The sequence below is a fragment of the Thalassophryne amazonica genome, chromosome 4 (genome assembly GCF_902500255.1).
Source record: "Thalassophryne amazonica chromosome 4, fThaAma1.1, whole genome shotgun sequence".
Lineage (NCBI taxonomy): Eukaryota > Metazoa > Chordata > Actinopteri > Batrachoidiformes > Batrachoididae > Thalassophryne > Thalassophryne amazonica.
The window spans coordinates 86724406-86741935 of NC_047106.1; the positions used below are offsets into that span (position 1 = coordinate 86724406).

Sequence of the window (17530 nt, forward strand, 5' to 3'; positions counted from 1 at the left end):
TCTGCAGAGACACTCAGAACATGATGTGTCACACAGCGTCGCAGTGATATGACATACTATCACCTTTTTTATCATCATTCACTTGAGTCTCATGAATGTCACAAATTGCTCTATGAAAATTAATGATGACAACATAAACACAATGCAACTTATTACACCTAAACTAAAGTGACATGAAATATACAATGACATGGCTAAAATTCTTCTCTATTACCTGTGCATAGAACGGGTAACTCAGCTTGTCTATAGTTTATACTGGTATACCAGTTAAACTACAAATGAAGACAGTGCTCATACACCTGAGGGTATTTTAGCATTGCGTTATATTAATGAATTTACAGTAAATCATCACTTTACAGCCAGTTTTCTTTTGCCAGTTCAAGGGATGGACACATGACATCTCGGAGTTCATTTACAGAAATCAAGAAATGGAAACTCTGTAGTAATCAGCAAGGTGTCTCAGTTACTGTGTTCAACAAAATAAAACAGTTTTTTCTTTTGGGAAACTGGTATCTATTTCTCTCTCTCTCTCTTTCACTCTCTTTCTCTTTCTTTTCTTTTTCTGGAAACATGTTGATAGATTTTGGAAGTCTTTTTCAAGATCATGTAATTTTGTACATTTAAAAAACAGTTTTACTCCTTCTTTGCTAAATTCACGTCTTTGTTTTGCAGCCAGTTACAGAGAAGCCTTCAGGCAGGAGAAAGAGAGAGGATGGTTCTCTTCCCAAACCCAAGGTCTGCACATCCAACACACATGTACTTTATAATATAAAGTAGATTGTGCATTCAAATGCCATACAATGTGTAGTAGAATGTGCTGGAGAAAATTCATCTAAAGCAACCCTTTTAAAAGAGCATACAGCCTACAGTCACAAGAACAGATCCTTTGGAACTACGTCACAGCGTGACTTCACTGGGTTTTCCTGTGGTGTCAGCGAATGGACTGCATTTGTTTAGTGCTTTTCCATCTGAAGCAGATGCTCACGCGCGCGAGAAGTGCATTTTAAAAAAAAAAAAAATCAATCTCTTGATTTATGACTCGATCTGTGGGAATTAAAATGGGAATCGATTTAAAATCGGCGAGTCGACCCAGCACTGGCTCAAAGTCCTTTACAATGATGCCTCACATTCACACACACGCTCCAATGTCATCGTGCTGCTGTCCAGGGGGCTTATCTCTACACTGGGAGCAATTTCAAGATTGATGACCTTGCCTGTGGACCCTTAGTGGTTTTTCCTGTCTAGCAGCGATTTCAGCTGACGTTCTTCTGGTCATCTCTTTAACCACCACACCATCACCTCTGCATCCTCTGTATCATAGGTACCGGATGACCAAGGAGTACTACTTCACACTGCAAACAAAATAAATGTGAGCTTTACAGTATATATCTACCTTGAAGGTCAAATTTGACTAAATCTGACAGCTGGGAATTGACCCAAATTGCTGCTGAGCATAGCACATACAGTGGAGTTGGTCATAGCTAGGAGAAACACAAGTTGACCAAAGGCAGGAAAAAGCCACAGGGCTGTGTTAGACATGACAAGATAAACCTGTGTTAAGTGTCGACTGGTGTCAAAGCCATGACGCCCAGGCTTCAGTAAAACCTTCATTACTTGAACTGTCATATACAGTGCATCTGGAAAGTATTCACAGCACTTCACTTTTTCCACATTTTGTTGTTACAGCCTTATTCCAAAATGGATGAAGTTCATTTGTTTCCTCAAAATTTTTACACACAATACATCATAATGGCAATATGAAAAAAGTTTTCCTTTGCCATGAAGCTCAAAATTGAGCTCAGGTGCATCCAGTTTTCACTGATTGTCCTTGAGATGTTTCTCCAGCTTAATTGGAGTCCACCTGGGGTAAATTCAGTTTACTGGACAGTTGGAAGGCACACGCCTGTCTACATATAAGGTCCCACAATTGGCAGTGCATGTCAGAGCACAAATCCAGCATGAAGTTAAAGGAATTGTCTGCAGACCTATGACACAGGATCATCTTGATTCACAAATCCTGGCAAGGATACAGAAGCATTTCTACTGGTTTGAAGGTCCCAATGAGCACAGTGGTCTTCATCATCCATAAATGGAAGAAGTTCAGACCCACCAGCACTCTTCCCAGAGCTGGCTGCCCATCTAAATTCAGCGATCAGTGGAGAAGGGCCTTAGTCAGGGAGGTGACCAAAAACCCAGTGGTCACTCTGTCAGAACTCCAGCATTCCTCTGTGGAGGGAGGAGAATCTTCCAGAAGGACAACCATCTGTGCAGCAATCCACCAATCAGGCCTGTATGTTAGAGTGGCCAGACACAAGCCACTCCTTACTAAAAGGCACATGGCAGCCTGCCTGGAGTTTGCCAAAAGGCACCTGAAGGACTCTCAGACCATGAGAAACAAAATTCTCTGGTCTGATGAGACAGAGATTGAATTTTTTTTGCATGACTGCCAGGCGCAATGTTTGGAGGAAACCAGGCATCATCCCTACAGTGAAGCATGGTGGTGCAACTCTTATCAAGATGCAGTGTTGACAGACACATTTTCTGGCTAGGTACATTGGAAACTAAGGTAAAATGGTCCTTGAACCCAAAGATGGAACTTTGTGCATCGCTGTGGTTACTAGCTGGTATTTCTACCAGGCTAGATATGAAAGGAGCGGTTTCAGGACAACTCTGTGAATGTCCTTGAGTGGCCCAGCCAGAGCCCAGAAAATGTAAATTGAATGTAAATATATTTATTAACTTCCTCAGTACACATTAGAACAAACAATAGCAATTCTTCTTCAAGAAAAATATCCTGTAATGCCTTAAGAATCACACAAAATAAAATAGATTTTTGGCATTCCTGTTTATCAGTAATAGACTGTTATTCTCCAATAAATTAGAATTTTTTTTGTATTAACCCAACAACAACAACAAAAGCAGTTGCAAATTGTTTGCTGGCTCCTGTCAGTGGTACACACTGGGTTCTTAGAGGTGGCACATCCTTGTATGACTTTCTTGTCAAGTTTCTGGGGACAGACATTGCATCTCTTTCTCAATCCTTTTGTTCAGTGAAATCTTAGCTTGTCGATCTGGTTGAGCAAGCTGATCCTGTCCTGTTCTACACAGATACATGCATGCATAGCCTAATGTGTGTGAAGCGTATGGGTGTTTACTTGGTGTTCAGTGTGAAGGGTCATAAGTACCTTGGCAAGCTAGCGCTGCTAGAAAAACATGTCTGTGTTTTCAGTCAGTTTCCTTCCATTGTGGAAAGATTGCCGTCTAGACAATAAATGCTGCTACGGCATTGGAATAGCAAGCATATTTCCAAAAGAACAACAGGCCAATGATTGGCCTTCTTTCTTGCTGTGAACATTGTTGTCAGATGATCCAGGCTGTCCACACCTCTTTTGGTCTGATTATAATGGAGGTTGATTTCAGTGTTCTGTGCCTCTCCTTCAACTCTTTAATCATGATGCAATGTTGACAGACAGAGTATGACTTTGTTCTGGCTAGGTACATTGAAAACCAAGGTAAAGTGGCGCTTGAACACAAAGATGGAACTTTGTGCATCTCTCTGGTTACTAGCTGGTATTTCTACCAGGCTAGATCTAGATCAGGCTAGATAATTCAATCCATAATTCAGCAAGTCCTGGGAAAGTGGCACAGAAGTGAACAGTTTTTCTGCAGTGACATTTCTTCCACTTTGTTGCCATAGTGGTACAGGTTTCTTTCCGACTCTGGCCTCCTGACCAAATTGTCTTTGAGTACTGGCCTGTGGTCCACAGTAGATTTCATATTTCAAGGGATTGCTGGTTTCAGCATCACATTATCACTATATCTTCTCACTATATTTTGTAGGTTTACAAGGTATGTACTGATGGAAACCACGGAACCATTCGCACTAGGTTGGCAATTGAACCAGATTCAGTCCAGATTGCTGTCTAGCCTGGTAGCGTTCAGGCCTCTTTTTTCAAATCTAACTCGTCCTACACACGCATTCAAACTCAGTTTGGCTTGAGCTGAATTCTTTGCAGTTTTGCCAAAGAATTTAAGAATTCCCTCGATCTGGATGCGAGAGCGTGCTTGTGTGCGTGCATGCGCAGATGTGGACATGAGATCGCGGGTCTGGACCTGAGAACACGGGTGTCACGGAAAAAAAGCCACAGCCACACTGAATGCTGACACAGTGGGTGCACAAACGTAGTGAGGAATTTTGATGTCATGATCCCTGAGCTAGCCAGATTTTAGTCACATTTGGGTTCCGACTTCAGCGAATCCTGCTCAAAGAAAATAATCTGATTTTAATACAAATGGCACCATTCAGATTCAGAAAAATCCTATCTGGCTAAAGCTAAATGATGTTGCTTCTTCCAGCGTTGGTGATTCCTGGAGACATCCTGATAATATCTTCTGCATGTCTGCCAACATTTGGGGGATCAACTTTACATTCTGTACCATTATGCCCAACTAGCACATTTGACCAGACATTATTTTCACCTTGAATTTGTACATTGAGACCTTGGTCAGTGCCATGATTAGGACAGGGATTATACCCTCTGGCTTGACTGCATCTTACACCTCTTCCTTTTTCCTCGACCTTCCTTGTCTGACCCTGTGTGCGTGTCTTTTCCATCACCTTGGCCCATTCTTGTTTGATGAGGGGCCTGAACTTGATTTTCATAATTCTGAGGTGGCACAACCTCTGTGTTACTGAAGTCAGGCTGTTCTGAAAAGTAATCTTCTTCATCTCTGGAAATGTCTGTCTTCAAACTCTGAATCAACATTTTCCTCTAAAATAATCCTGAGCACTTCTCTTCCTGTGTATCGTGCAGCTCTACCTCTTCCAGCCATGTTGACCTGAACATCATTGTAAGATGGTACAACCTTTCTTACTGTGATCTTCTTCATCTCTAAAACTGTCCTCAATCTCAGAATGATCTTGTAATCTAATATACTTCTCAGTGCTTCATCTGCTGCGTATCTTGCACATTATGAAATATTAGCCTGGTATGACATATAGTGTTTTTGTAACATGCAGGAGCACATGTCCTGATTGGACCTCACACAGGGAACAATGATTTTCATTAAAGAAACTAATTATGTATAAAGTTATAAATGTCATTGAAAACAAATAATGAAGCAACACAGAAAAAGTGATGATTCTTGATAATACTGCAATTCAAATTGTAATTGAAAGTGCCAGATAAATAAATGTTATTGTTGATGTGTATTGTATGCAACCAGATTTTTTTTTTTTTTTTTTACAAATTGCGGGAAACAACCAAAATTTTTTTTAATATATATTTTTAAGGTCAGATGTGTTCACCCATTTTCCTTAAATATATATTAAAAATGATGAAATATTTAGAGCATATTTTCATTAGTTTTGACGCTATTCAATTGTGTTTACTGTTATTAAAATATAATTATTAAATAATTTTTCCCCCCCTCTTTCTCAGTCTGCTTCAAGGGACAATGGGGATGCTTCTGGAAATAGTACAAAGGTCAGTCCATCTGATATGTAGCTTGTAACCAGGAAATTGTTCTGCCATCACAATTGCAGTGTTCTGTCTGATATTACAAGCTGACACTTTGGGAGAAACCTGACCATTTTGTGGGAAAATGAAAGGTGTGTGTTTGGGTGTTTTTAATTTCCATTTGAATTACGTGATCTTTGACTGTTTCTAAGATTTAAAACTGATATGTTTTTGTTATCTGGTGTTCATTCAGTCAGGAGCCTGGAGAAACTAGTTCTTAATCAAATGGTCATCTGACTTGGTTGATAAGGTTTGGATTGAGGGGAGTGTGTTACACTGCTGTGACCTATAACCTTTACTCAGGTCTTCTATTACACTAATTTGTACTTGGCTGCCTTCTCGATTTGCACCACGTGTAACTGGACACTTTGACTGGTTTCTGGGCCAGATATGCTTTATTTGCCCTGTGGGTCCCATCTTCATGACTGACTGTTGACATTTGTCTGCAATAAGGAAATTCTGTTCCCCATTGTCTTGTATCTTGGTTTGTTCCTCCCCACAGACCTTCATTTGTAATGTTTAGTCAGTGTGTTTGTCAGATGATTTTTCAACACATTTTGGTGGTGCTCGCTACTCTGTTAGGTACATGTAGCTTCTGTTGTGCTCTGAGTGTTTGAGCCATAGATCAGCACTGACTTTATGTTGGTATTTAAAATGTGGAGCTTGGTGTTTAGGGATGGAGCACCGTGATCATCAAATATTATCTAAAAAGTTTCCATTGTTTTTAGCAATATTGTGCTTTGGTAATTAATTTAATCCATGTCGCTGTTATACCGAAGTGCTGTTGCGGTGCTGATAATATGTTTAAATTTGGAAATTACAAGTTCCAACTATGATAAAATGATTTGAACACAAGGCTAGGTTGATGTTTTGTTGTAAGGCTTCCTGTCTGATCCTGAGGTATTACCATGCCACCTGGGAAATATAATCCCTCTTGGGTCTACCCTGTGGCCTCCTTCCAGTTGGAGGTGCCTGGAAACCTCTCTTGGGAAGTGACATCTTTTTGTTTCATTACTGTTAACAAATCATTTACATTTGTATGTGATATCTTTGCACTCTTTATGTATTAATGGAGTTTACAATGTTGTCGTTTTTGCAAAGTCCACTAGAATAATTGAAATTGTCACCAAGTTAAGAAAACAAATTGAAATAAACACAAAGGTGATTAAGCTACCTAAAAATGAGCATTTTGTGCACATAATGGAACATACTGGACTTCATGGTGGAAAAACAGAGACACAGATTTTGCTCCGGATTTGGCCTGAGACGTTTTGTCTTTCTGGCTCTGTGAAGAAGCTAAAGTTGTAGATGTCATGATTTCAGACTCCTCTCTGCTCCCTCTCTCTGCCCATATGGATTAGCTTAAATATTTCAGAATGATTTTGACACCAGCAGCCGTGGCTTTGGTGGCCACCAGATGTTGGCCTTGGAAATGAAAAAACAAGTTCATAACAAGTTCAAACAAGACAAACAAGTTCATTTCAAACTACATTCTACTTAAGAATCACACCAAGGCTGTGGAAATGAAAAAGTGACACGCATTCTCATTTCAAGTTGCATGTATACTCAACAAAAATATAAATGCAACACTTTTGGTTTTGCTCCCATTTTGTATGAGATGAACTCAAAGATCTAAAACCTTTTCCACATACACAATATCACCATTTCCCTCAAATATTGTTCACAAACCAGTCGAAATCTGTGATAGTGAGCACTTTTCCTTTGCTGAGATAATCCATCCCACCTCACAGGTGTGCCATACCAAGATGCTGATTAGACACCATGATTAGTGCACAGGTGTGCCTTAGACTGCCCACAATAAAAGGCCACTCTGAAAGGTGCAGTTTTGTTTTATTGGGGGGGGATACCAGTCAGTATCTGGTGTGACCACAATTTGCCTCATGCAGTGCAACACATCTCCTTCGCATCATCTGTGAAGAGAACACCTCTCCAACGTGCCAAACGCCAGCGAATGTGAGCATTTGCCCACTCAAGTCGGTTACGATGATGAACTGGAGTCAGGTCGAGACCCCGATGAGGATGACGAGCATGCAGATGAGCTTCCTTGAGACGGTTTCTGACAGTTTGTGCAGAAATTCTTTGGTTATGCTGAAACAATCGGTTTGATTGTTTCAGCAGCTGTCCGAGTGGCTGGTCTCAGACGATCTTGGAGGTGAACATGCTGGATGTGGAGGTCCTGGGCTGGTGTGGTTACACGTGGTCTGCGGTTGTGAGGCTGGTTGGATGTACTGCCAAATTCTCTGAAACGACTTTGGAGACGGCTTATGGTAGAGAAATGAACATTCAATACACGAGCAACAGCTCTGGTTGACATTCCTGCTGTCAGCATGCCAATTGCACGCTCCCTCAAATCTTGTGACATCTGTGGCATTGTGCTGTGTGATAAAACTGCACCTTTCAGAGTGGCCTTTTATTGTGGGCAGTCTAAGGCACACCTGTGCACTAAATCATGGTGTCTAATCAGCATCTTGGTATGGCACACCTGTGAGGTGGGATGGATTAACTCAGCAAAGGAGAAGTGCTCACTATCACAGATTTAGACTGGTTTGTGAACAGTATTTGAGAGAAATGGTGATATTGTGTATGTGGAAAAAGTTTTAGATCTTTGAGTTCATCTCATACAAAATGGGAGCAAAACCAAAAGTGTTGCGTTTATATTTTTGTTGAGTGTAGTTTCAGCTGCACTCATGCCTAATTTCTATCATCCATCCATCAAGTTGCTTTTTGCTTTGATGTGCAGTCTCAAAATTGACCAAATTTTAATCAGTTTCTATTATTTGCCCTTTTAATTACAAGATGTATAAAATTATAGCATTGAATATTTTTGAGTTAATGCATTAACAAACTTGAAAAGATGGATGGGACTGTTCACCTGTGCATTGTACAGGGTAAATGGCTAAGCTTTTCCAAAGCTGGTGTGACTGTTCTTTTGTCCTGTTGCTCAGGCTCACTTTGATACAGTAGCACGTAGCTGGGAGGATGGACCGTACATTTTCATCCTATCCATCATAGAGAAGCCAGCTCCCACACCTACAACGTGGAGCATGCAATGTGAGTACACACCATGCATCAGCACATATAGCCAAGAGAATTGACTGTACATGTCTGCCAAACCATTTTGCACTGAGCTCTACGTGCCACACACATGCACAGGCTTAGTGATTTCCTGTTTTTATTGTGGGGTGATCCAGCACAGAAAGTATTCAGAGGTCAGCCCCCCCCCCCCCCCTTAATTTATGCAGCCATTCTTGGGTAATTGATACGCAGCACAATGCAGCTGTAAGCAGGCCCAGTGTGAAAGGGGGTTAAGACTTCTACAAATGAAACAAACCTGTTGTATTTGAACCTCATCCCTTCTGTTTTTTGCTATTGATTCTCTGTGACACAACCTTAAAAATTAGGGACATTTTTGTTATTTATTTATTTATTTTTTTAAAGACATGTTCAAGCATAGCTCATTAGATTTTGAGTGTAATAACGATTTGAACTGTAGATGTTTTTTCTCCTCAGTTTTTATCTTACATTGAAAGATTAAGACATGAATGGAAAGCAAGCCCCAACCTCTGTTGCTGAAAAAGGAAACCAGTCCAAAGTGCCAATTCTTGCAGTTCCTTAAATGGCACTCGACTGTGTTAGTCCTTTCTGAGCATTTTATTACAAACATCAGAGATAATATTGATTGATGCAGAGTTAGTTGTACTTACAGAGCATCTAAGAAGTCTGCTCCAGCATTTCCAGTGACATTTAAGTATTATTTAGTTTGTATGTTCACACTGTTGGCATTAATTAGCAGGTATTGAGAACTTGGTCAGGTTGTCTCCACTCTTACTCCATGGTTACTGAGGCAGTATGCCAGTCATAATTTTTAATACCATGACTTTTAATACATCAGCTTGTTCTGATAACCATGCTCAGTATAAAAAATATGCATGAACAAAACGCCTAACCCAAGGTTACCCTGTTAGCTTTAGCCTGTTTGGTAAATCCATGTTGGGAGGGCAGAATATGTTCAGGCTTCATTCATTCTGAACAGGTTAATCTGGTCTTACCCACATTCCACCTCTTTATGGGTTGGCTGGAAGTTAGGTGGAATCAGACACTGCCAAGATGGCGACATTTTGGACCACCCCACTTGAGCTTCAAACCCACTCTTTGGGAAACCTGTGGGTGACGAGGGTTTCTTCAGTGTATATTATATAGACTTTATGCTTGAAAGCTCGTACCATTTCACAGTAGTAGGAGACACTTTTGTACACCTGATAACCGATTAAGAGTTGACATGATTACTGTCTGAGCCACTGTATGTTTTGACCTAATGGCAGTATCTCAGTTTGTGATGTTAGCAGCTGTGGTCTTCTGAGACATTTGGATGTAACTTTGCTCATAGCACAAGTTTGTGTCATGTCACACATCAGAATGTCCAAAACTAATGTCCCAGAAATGTGTGATGCCAGGATTTCAGCAATTAACTCAACAAAGAATTCAACTAATGTACATGTACATATATAAATAGATGGTTATGTCTCTATATAGAGTGATATATAGAAATATTGATTGAATTATTTGTTTAATTAAAATCCTGGCATTGCAGTTTTCTGGACGGACTGACTAATGACCAACTGATCTAACAGTGTGCTTGTTTTTACAGTGCAGATCAGGATGACTGGTCCTCACGACTACATATCGGCCTCTGAATGGCCTCTCATGATGGTAAACACACACACACACATATTTGCAATATGACTGGATTTTTAACTAAACTGGGTCACAGTGGATGAATAACATAAAGGTAGCCCACTGAATACAAAATCTACAAAATTATGGCTGTAGTTAGGGCTGTCATGCATTATTGAGAATGGATTTAAAAAAAGGTGAAGACAAATATACCTTTGTTTTCCATTGTTAAAAAAAAATAAATTACAAAACAATGAAACAAGATGCCATGTGTTAAAATAATGTTAAAATACAGTTTGTTCAGTACTAGTTAGTAAAAAATAGCCTTTGTCAATGTTAGAAGTATTTAAATAAGAAAGAAATAGACCTGAGTTTATAACTTCAAATTATTTTTCAAAAAACTGAGGATGTCTGTTTTGTTTGGTATGATGATGATGATAATAATAGCAAAAACAACTTTTTTTGGTAGCACTTTCAGGATAAATGCCAATGAGAGTAGTGTGCACATTTCACCCTCATCTTACTGATATTGCTCAGTAATTATTGCTGTGCTTGAGCATGACGTGTGTCTGACTTCATAGGCTGTCTCTAATGGCGGGTAGCTTGGTGGTTAGCATTGTTGCCTCACAGCAAGAAGGTCGTGGGGTCATTCCCCCCTGGTCCTTTCTGTGTGGAGTTTGCATGTTCTCCCCATATCTGCGTGGGTTTTCTCTGGACACTCCAGTGTCCTCCACTATCAAAAACATACTTATTTAGGGTCTGCTCCTTTCTCTGTTCCTGACCATGGTAGCCTCTCTATGTCTGGACCTGGTCCCTGGACGGGACTGTGGCTGCACACTGCTCCTAGTGGTTGTATTGTGTTTAACTATAATTAGGATTAATTAAATGCAAAGGACAAATTTTGTTGTGTGTGTTTGTGTGTGTGTACAATGATGACAAAGCCCCTTCTTCTTTTAATGGAGCATGAGCAGCACAAGGTGGCAGACTGTCTACATTTATCACACTCCGTTCACATGAACATGCAGTTTTTCTCTCTGGACACAAACAGCTCACAGTTTGATTTCACTGACATCTGCATAGAGGTTTACACAGTTATTTCTTTAAAAACAAGTCACTGGCAACAAATCTGTGTTTCAAACTATTACGTAATCTTTGTAATTAATGTGTAGATCATATGTGTTCCACACAGGGAGAGGAGAGCCGTAAGGAGCAACTGTGAGCCTTTGCACCGCTAGCTGTAGGCAGTAACTGTACCGAAAAACCAAAAGTCATTCGGTATTCTGTGCCAGATCATTTTTCGGGGAAACATCTTCATTTGTTCATTTTATTGTCTTTTTGTCTTCAGTCTATAGACACAAACAAAGGTGAGGTTTCTACCCAGAAATTTTTAGTATAGCGGTGCTGTTGTCGGTTAGCACCCGTGGCGGTGCATTTTTGGCATGTTTCCAATATATTGGGCAGTCAGGTACTCAAGCTCACAATAGCACCCAAGTCATGAGCTCACAACATTTATTGAAACTAAAACAGTTACATGTACATTTCTATCACATATTTGATTAAAGAATGCTCAGACAGTAACGTCACACACAGTGATATTACTTAAATACGTTTATTAAAATACAGTGCAAGCAGTTCACATTGAATTGACTCTGTGTCATCTATCAATAGTATTTGGACGGGTCCATCCAGGAGTCGGCAAGACCTTATTTACAGCATTCTTTTGGTGATTGGGGATGTGGCAAGGAAAGGGGTTTAGGTAATATTGATATGGGTTCCAGCACATATAGGTATCCCAGCAAATGAGAAGGTGGATAGATTGACCAAAAAAGCTGTGACAAATGAAAACATAGACATCAGTATCAATCTTTCCAAAGCAGAGGGCAACTGTATTGTCTGGAGAGAAATGAACTTACAATGGCAAAAATGATGGGAGCAGGAGCCGAAGTGTAGGCATTTATTTTCAATAGCTAATAATGTGACACATTCAGTAAATAATTGTAGGAGAAAAGGGTGAAAAAGAAAGGATGAAGTCACTATTGCTAGATTGAGAATTGGTCATACTTTCTTGAACAGTACTATCTTCCTCCTAGGAAAGCATCAGGATGGACTATGTTTGGAATGTCAAGAGCCAGAGTCAGTGCAGCATGTTGTCATGTATTGGAATAAATATTCCAGAGAAAGAGCTTCTCTCAGAATTTAGAAGAATAGGCCTGAAAGAAGTTTCTGTTGGAAGTATTTTAGTCATAAGGTCAAGTGGGAGGGAAAAGTGTTGGCTTTTAAAATATTTGAAAGACTCTGAACTCATTGAGAGGATTTAATATTGCTATAACGGGCTGATGGAGAAGGTGGCACCAGCGCAACAATAAGGATGCTGGCTGCCGTTATATGCTGTTATATTTTATTCACAGGGGCACATTTCGATGATGGAGTGTGCTGTGATGAGACTATAATGGTGCAGCGCCGTTTTTTCCATTTCACACGCATTGTCCAAAACTGGCAGAATATGGGAAAGAGAGGTGAGCTCAGCTCAGTATGACACCAGATTCTGGGCCTGATTTACTAAAAGTTTGTGTGTGTTGATGTGTGTGCAAACACAATTGCACTCAAATTTAAAAATGTAAAATAATGCATGTGGTCCATTTTGCCTGTTTGTCTTTGTGAATATGCAATAGTAGCTATTCCTGGCCCAAGCAGAGGGTCACCCCTTTGAGTCTGGTCTGCTTGAGGTTTCTTCCTCAAATCATCAGACGGAGTTTTTCCTTAACACTGTTGCCTGTGTGCTTGCTCTGGGGGTTGATAAGGTTAAACTTTACTTGTGTGAAGCGCCTTGACGCAGCTTTGTTGTGATTTGGCGCTATATAAATGAAATTTTAAAAAATCAGTGTGCTAAAACACGTACAGGGCAGGGAATCGAAACAAACAACCACATCACTATTTATTAGTAGCCTAACTAAGTCTTTGAAATTTACTCGCTGTATAACTGAGATGATACATGGTTATGAGAGTTTAGAATTACAACCTTTTCAGTATATTGAGCATTGTATACAGGATCTGGAATATAAGATAGATCCGGACAATCATTTCTATTCCTTCATAAATAATAACTCAGTATTATACAGAGGAACAATACAACAACTGCATTACAAGTGATGGGAAATTATCAATAATCCACTTTAACAGTAGGAGTCTGTACAAAAATTTGGGGAGTATCAAAGATTATTTAAAATAATTTTGTAAACCTTTTAGTATAATTGCTATAATGGAAACTTGGCTTGCAGAGGTTGATGATACAAACTACGAATTGGAGGGTTATGAATTCAATCATCTGAATAGACAAAATAGAGGAGGAGGAGTGGCATTGTATGTTGACAAAAGGCTTAACTACAAAATTAAACATCAAATGACAATCCATCCATATATCCATCCATTTTCTTCCACTTCATCTGAGGTCGGGTCGCAGGAGCAGCAGCTCAAGCAAAGCCGCCCAGACCTCCCGATCCACACACACCTCCCCCTGCTCCTCTGGGGAACCCTGAGGCGTTCCTAAGCCAGCTGCAAGACAGCTGCCTCCTTTCGACGTGGAGGACAGCAGTTCGACTCCGAGCTCCTCCCGAGTGACCGAACTACTCACCCTATCTCTAAGGGAGCGCCCAGCCACCCTGCGGAGGAAACTCCTCTCAGCTGCTTATACTCGCAGTCTTGTTCTTTCGGTCATGAGCCAAATCTCATGACCATAGGTGAGGGTCGGAACGCAGATCGATCGGTAAATCGAGAGCTTTGCCTCCCTGCACAATTCTCTCTTCACCACGACGGTCCGATACAGCGACTGCATCACTGCAGATGCTGCACCGATCCGTCTGTCGATCTCACGCTCCATCTGTCCCTCTCTCGTGAACAAGACCCCGAGATACTTAAACTCCTCCACTTGAGGCAAGGACACTCCACCGACCTGAAGAGGGCAAAGCACCTTTTTCCGGTCGAGAACCATGGCCTCGGATTTGGAGGTGCTGGTTTTCATCCCGGACGCTTCACACTCAGCTGCAAACCGCTCCAGTGCACGCTGAAGCCAACAGAACCACATCATCCGCAAACAGCAGAGATGAGATTCTGTGGTTCCCAAACCTGACTCCCTCTTCATCCTGACTGTGCCTACAAATTCTGTCCATAAAGGTAATGAACAGAACCGGTAACAAAGGGCAGCCATGGTGGAGGCTGACGTGCACTGGAAACAGGCTTGACTTACTACCGGCAATGCGAACCAAGCTCCTGCTGCGGTTGTACAGGGGCCGGATAGCATTTAACAAAGGACCCCGGACCCCGTACTCCCAGTGCACCCCCACAGGGCGCCTCGAGGTACACGGTCAAACGCCTTCTCCAGATCTACAAAACACATGTGAACTGGTTGGGCGAACTCCCATGAACCCTCGAGCACCCGATAATGGGTGTAGAGCTGGTCCAGTGTGCCACGACCAGGATGAAAACCACACTGCTCCTCCTGAATCCGAGGTTCGACTATCTGTCGAATTCTCCTCTCCAGTACTCTGGGATAGACCTTACCATGGAGGCTGAGGAGTGTGATCCTCCTGTAGTTGGAACACACCCTCCGGTCCCCCTTCTTAAACAGAGGGACCATCACCCTGGTCTGCTAATCCAGAGGCACTGTCCCCAGACCCCCACGATATGTTTGGGCCTGCCAGGTCTGACCGGCTCCCTCCCCTCCCAGCGGATCCAACTCACCACCAGGTGGTGATCGGTCGACAGCTCAGACCCTCTCTTCACCCGAGTGTCCGAGACACGTGGCCGAAGGTCAGATGATACAACTACAAAGTCGATCATCGACCTCTGGCTCAGGGTGTCCTGGTGCCACGTGCACTTATGAACACCCTTGTGCTCGAACATGGTGTTCGTGATGGACAAACTGTGGCTAGCACAGAATCCAACAACTGAACACCACTCGGGTTCAGATCAGGGAGGCCGTGCTTCCCGAGCACCCCCCCCTCCAGGTCTCACTGTCAACTCCCACGTGGGCATTGAAGTCCCCCAGGAGAACAATGGAGTCCCCAGTCGGGGCAATATCTAGTACCCCTCCCAGGGACTCCAAGAAGGTCGGGTACTCTGCACTGCCACTCGGCCCATAGGCCGAGACAACAGTGAGAGACCTGTCCCCAATCCGAAGGCGTAGGGACGCGACCCTCTCCTTCACTGGGGTGAACTCCAACACATGGCGACTGAGCTGGGGAGCAATGAGCATTGCTACCCCTGCCCGCCGCCTCTCCCCATGGAGAGAGCGCCCAGCCCCTCTCCAGGAGTTGGGTACCAGAGCCCAAGCTGTGTGTGAAGGTGAGCCCGACTATCTCTAGTCTTTACCTCTCAACCTCCCTCACAAGCTCAGGCTCCTTCCCCCCAGCAAGGTAACATTCCACGTCCCGACAGCCAGAGGCTGTGAGCGCGGACCGGGCCGCTGGGCCACCCACCCTCGACCGCTACCCAGTCCTCTCTGCACCCGACCCCCATGGCCCCCTCTGCAGGTGGTGAACTCACCGGAGGGCGGGCCCATGTTGTTCTTTCGGGCTGGGCCCGGCCAGGCCCTGTGGGCTAAGGCCTGACCACCAGGCGCTCGCGCGCGAGCCCCAACCCTGGACCTGACTCCAGGGTGGGGCCCCCGGCTCCGCTGTACTGGGCGACGTCTCGGTCCTTGATATTATACTGGTCATGGTAGCTTCTGAACTGCCCTTAGTCTGACCCATCCCCTAGGACCTGTTTGCCATGGCAGACCCTACCAGGGGCACGAAGCCCCCGAAAACATAGCTCCTAGGATCATCTGGGTACGCAAACTCCCCCACCGCGTTAAGGTGGCAGTTTGAGGGGGAGACAATGGCTGTGGAAAATCTTCTGGAATGCATCACAATTGAAATATGTATGGAAAAAGGTAAAAATATAATTATTAGCTGCATATATAGAGCTCCTTGCTCTAAAATTGAAGTGTTTTAAAATTCGACAGAGAAGTTTTTTTTTCAAAGATATGTGATAAATGAGTATTTGTCTGTAGAGATATAAATACTGATCTGTTAAACCTGTATCAACATAAAGTGACATTTCATTAATACCATGTACAGTTTAAATTTATATCCAAAACTCACTAGGCCTTCAAGAATAACTTCACATTCAGCTACTCTCATTGATAATGTACTTACAAATGATAACGATACCAAAACATTAAGTGGCTTATTAATCAATGATATTAGTGACCATTTGCCAATTTTTATAGTAACTGATCTAAATTTAAATAAAAAAATGTACTGAGAAAATACAGTATTGTAAACGCCTGCAGTCTGAAGAAGCTATTACTACCTTAAAAATGCTTTACTTTTACAGGTTTGGAATCCCATTTATGAAAAGCAAGATCCTGATTTAGCGTATTCCGAATTCAAAAGCATATTTCTCAATATATACAACAAAAATTGTCCAATTATACAGTATAGTAAAAATAATAAATATAAAGCTTACCCATGGATAACAAAAGGTCTTCAAAAGGCTTGTAAGAACAAAAATATACTCTAGAGAGAGGATTCATTAAAAGTAAATCAAGAGAGACAGAGATTAAATATAAGGGCTATAAAAATAAATTAACAACTATTATGCGGAACTGTAAAAAAAAAAATCATACCTTGAAAAAATACTAAACGATAATAAAAACAATATAAAGGAAACATGGAAAATACTGAATAGTATTATAGCAAATAAACCCAGATCAAATAATTACCCGGCATACTTTACTTTTAACAACATAGATGAATATAATATGAGCCAAGCAGTGAATAGTTTCCATAAATCTTTGTGCTAATGTTGGGCCAGATCTGGCAGCTGAAATCCCGCACAGTACATGGGAAAATCATCAATTAATTGACAGAAATCCACATGTTTCTTGGCCCAGTGGATGAAAGAGAAATTATTAATGTAGTTAGTACATGTAAAAGTTAAAAGCCAACTGATCATAATGATGTACATTTGTCCTTAGTAAAGCAAATAATTCCTGAAATTTTTAATAAATAATTTCAAACTGGAATTGTTCCAAATGGTATGAAAGAGTCAAAAGTGATACCTTTATTTAACTCTGGTAGCAAACATCTTTTTACTAATTACAGGCCTGTCTCTATTGTCACAATTTGCAAAGATATTGGAAAAGCTTTACAATAGCAGACTGGATAAATTTATAGAATGACACAACTTGCTTGATGAAAGTCAATATGGTTTTAGAGCGAAAAGATCCACTGCACTGGCATTGCTCGATTCAATAGAAGAGATCAATACATGTC

The 17530-nt window shown here is 41.6% G+C and overlaps 1 protein-coding gene across 2 annotated transcripts in view; it reads left to right on the plus strand.

Annotated features, from left to right (window-relative positions):
• zgc:162698 (uncharacterized protein LOC560165 homolog) overlaps positions 1 to 17530 on the plus strand; it is an 85586-nt gene that overhangs the window by 23458 nt on the left and 44598 nt on the right. For both annotated transcript variants that reach the window (XM_034168213.1, XM_034168214.1), the window contains exons 6-9: positions 673 to 735; positions 5442 to 5486; positions 8486 to 8591; positions 10189 to 10250. In XM_034168213.1, coding sequence (XP_034024104.1) covers positions 673 to 735; positions 5442 to 5486; positions 8486 to 8591; positions 10189 to 10250 — 276 coding nt within the window. The remainder of the gene's footprint in view (positions 1 to 672; positions 736 to 5441; positions 5487 to 8485; positions 8592 to 10188; positions 10251 to 17530) is intronic.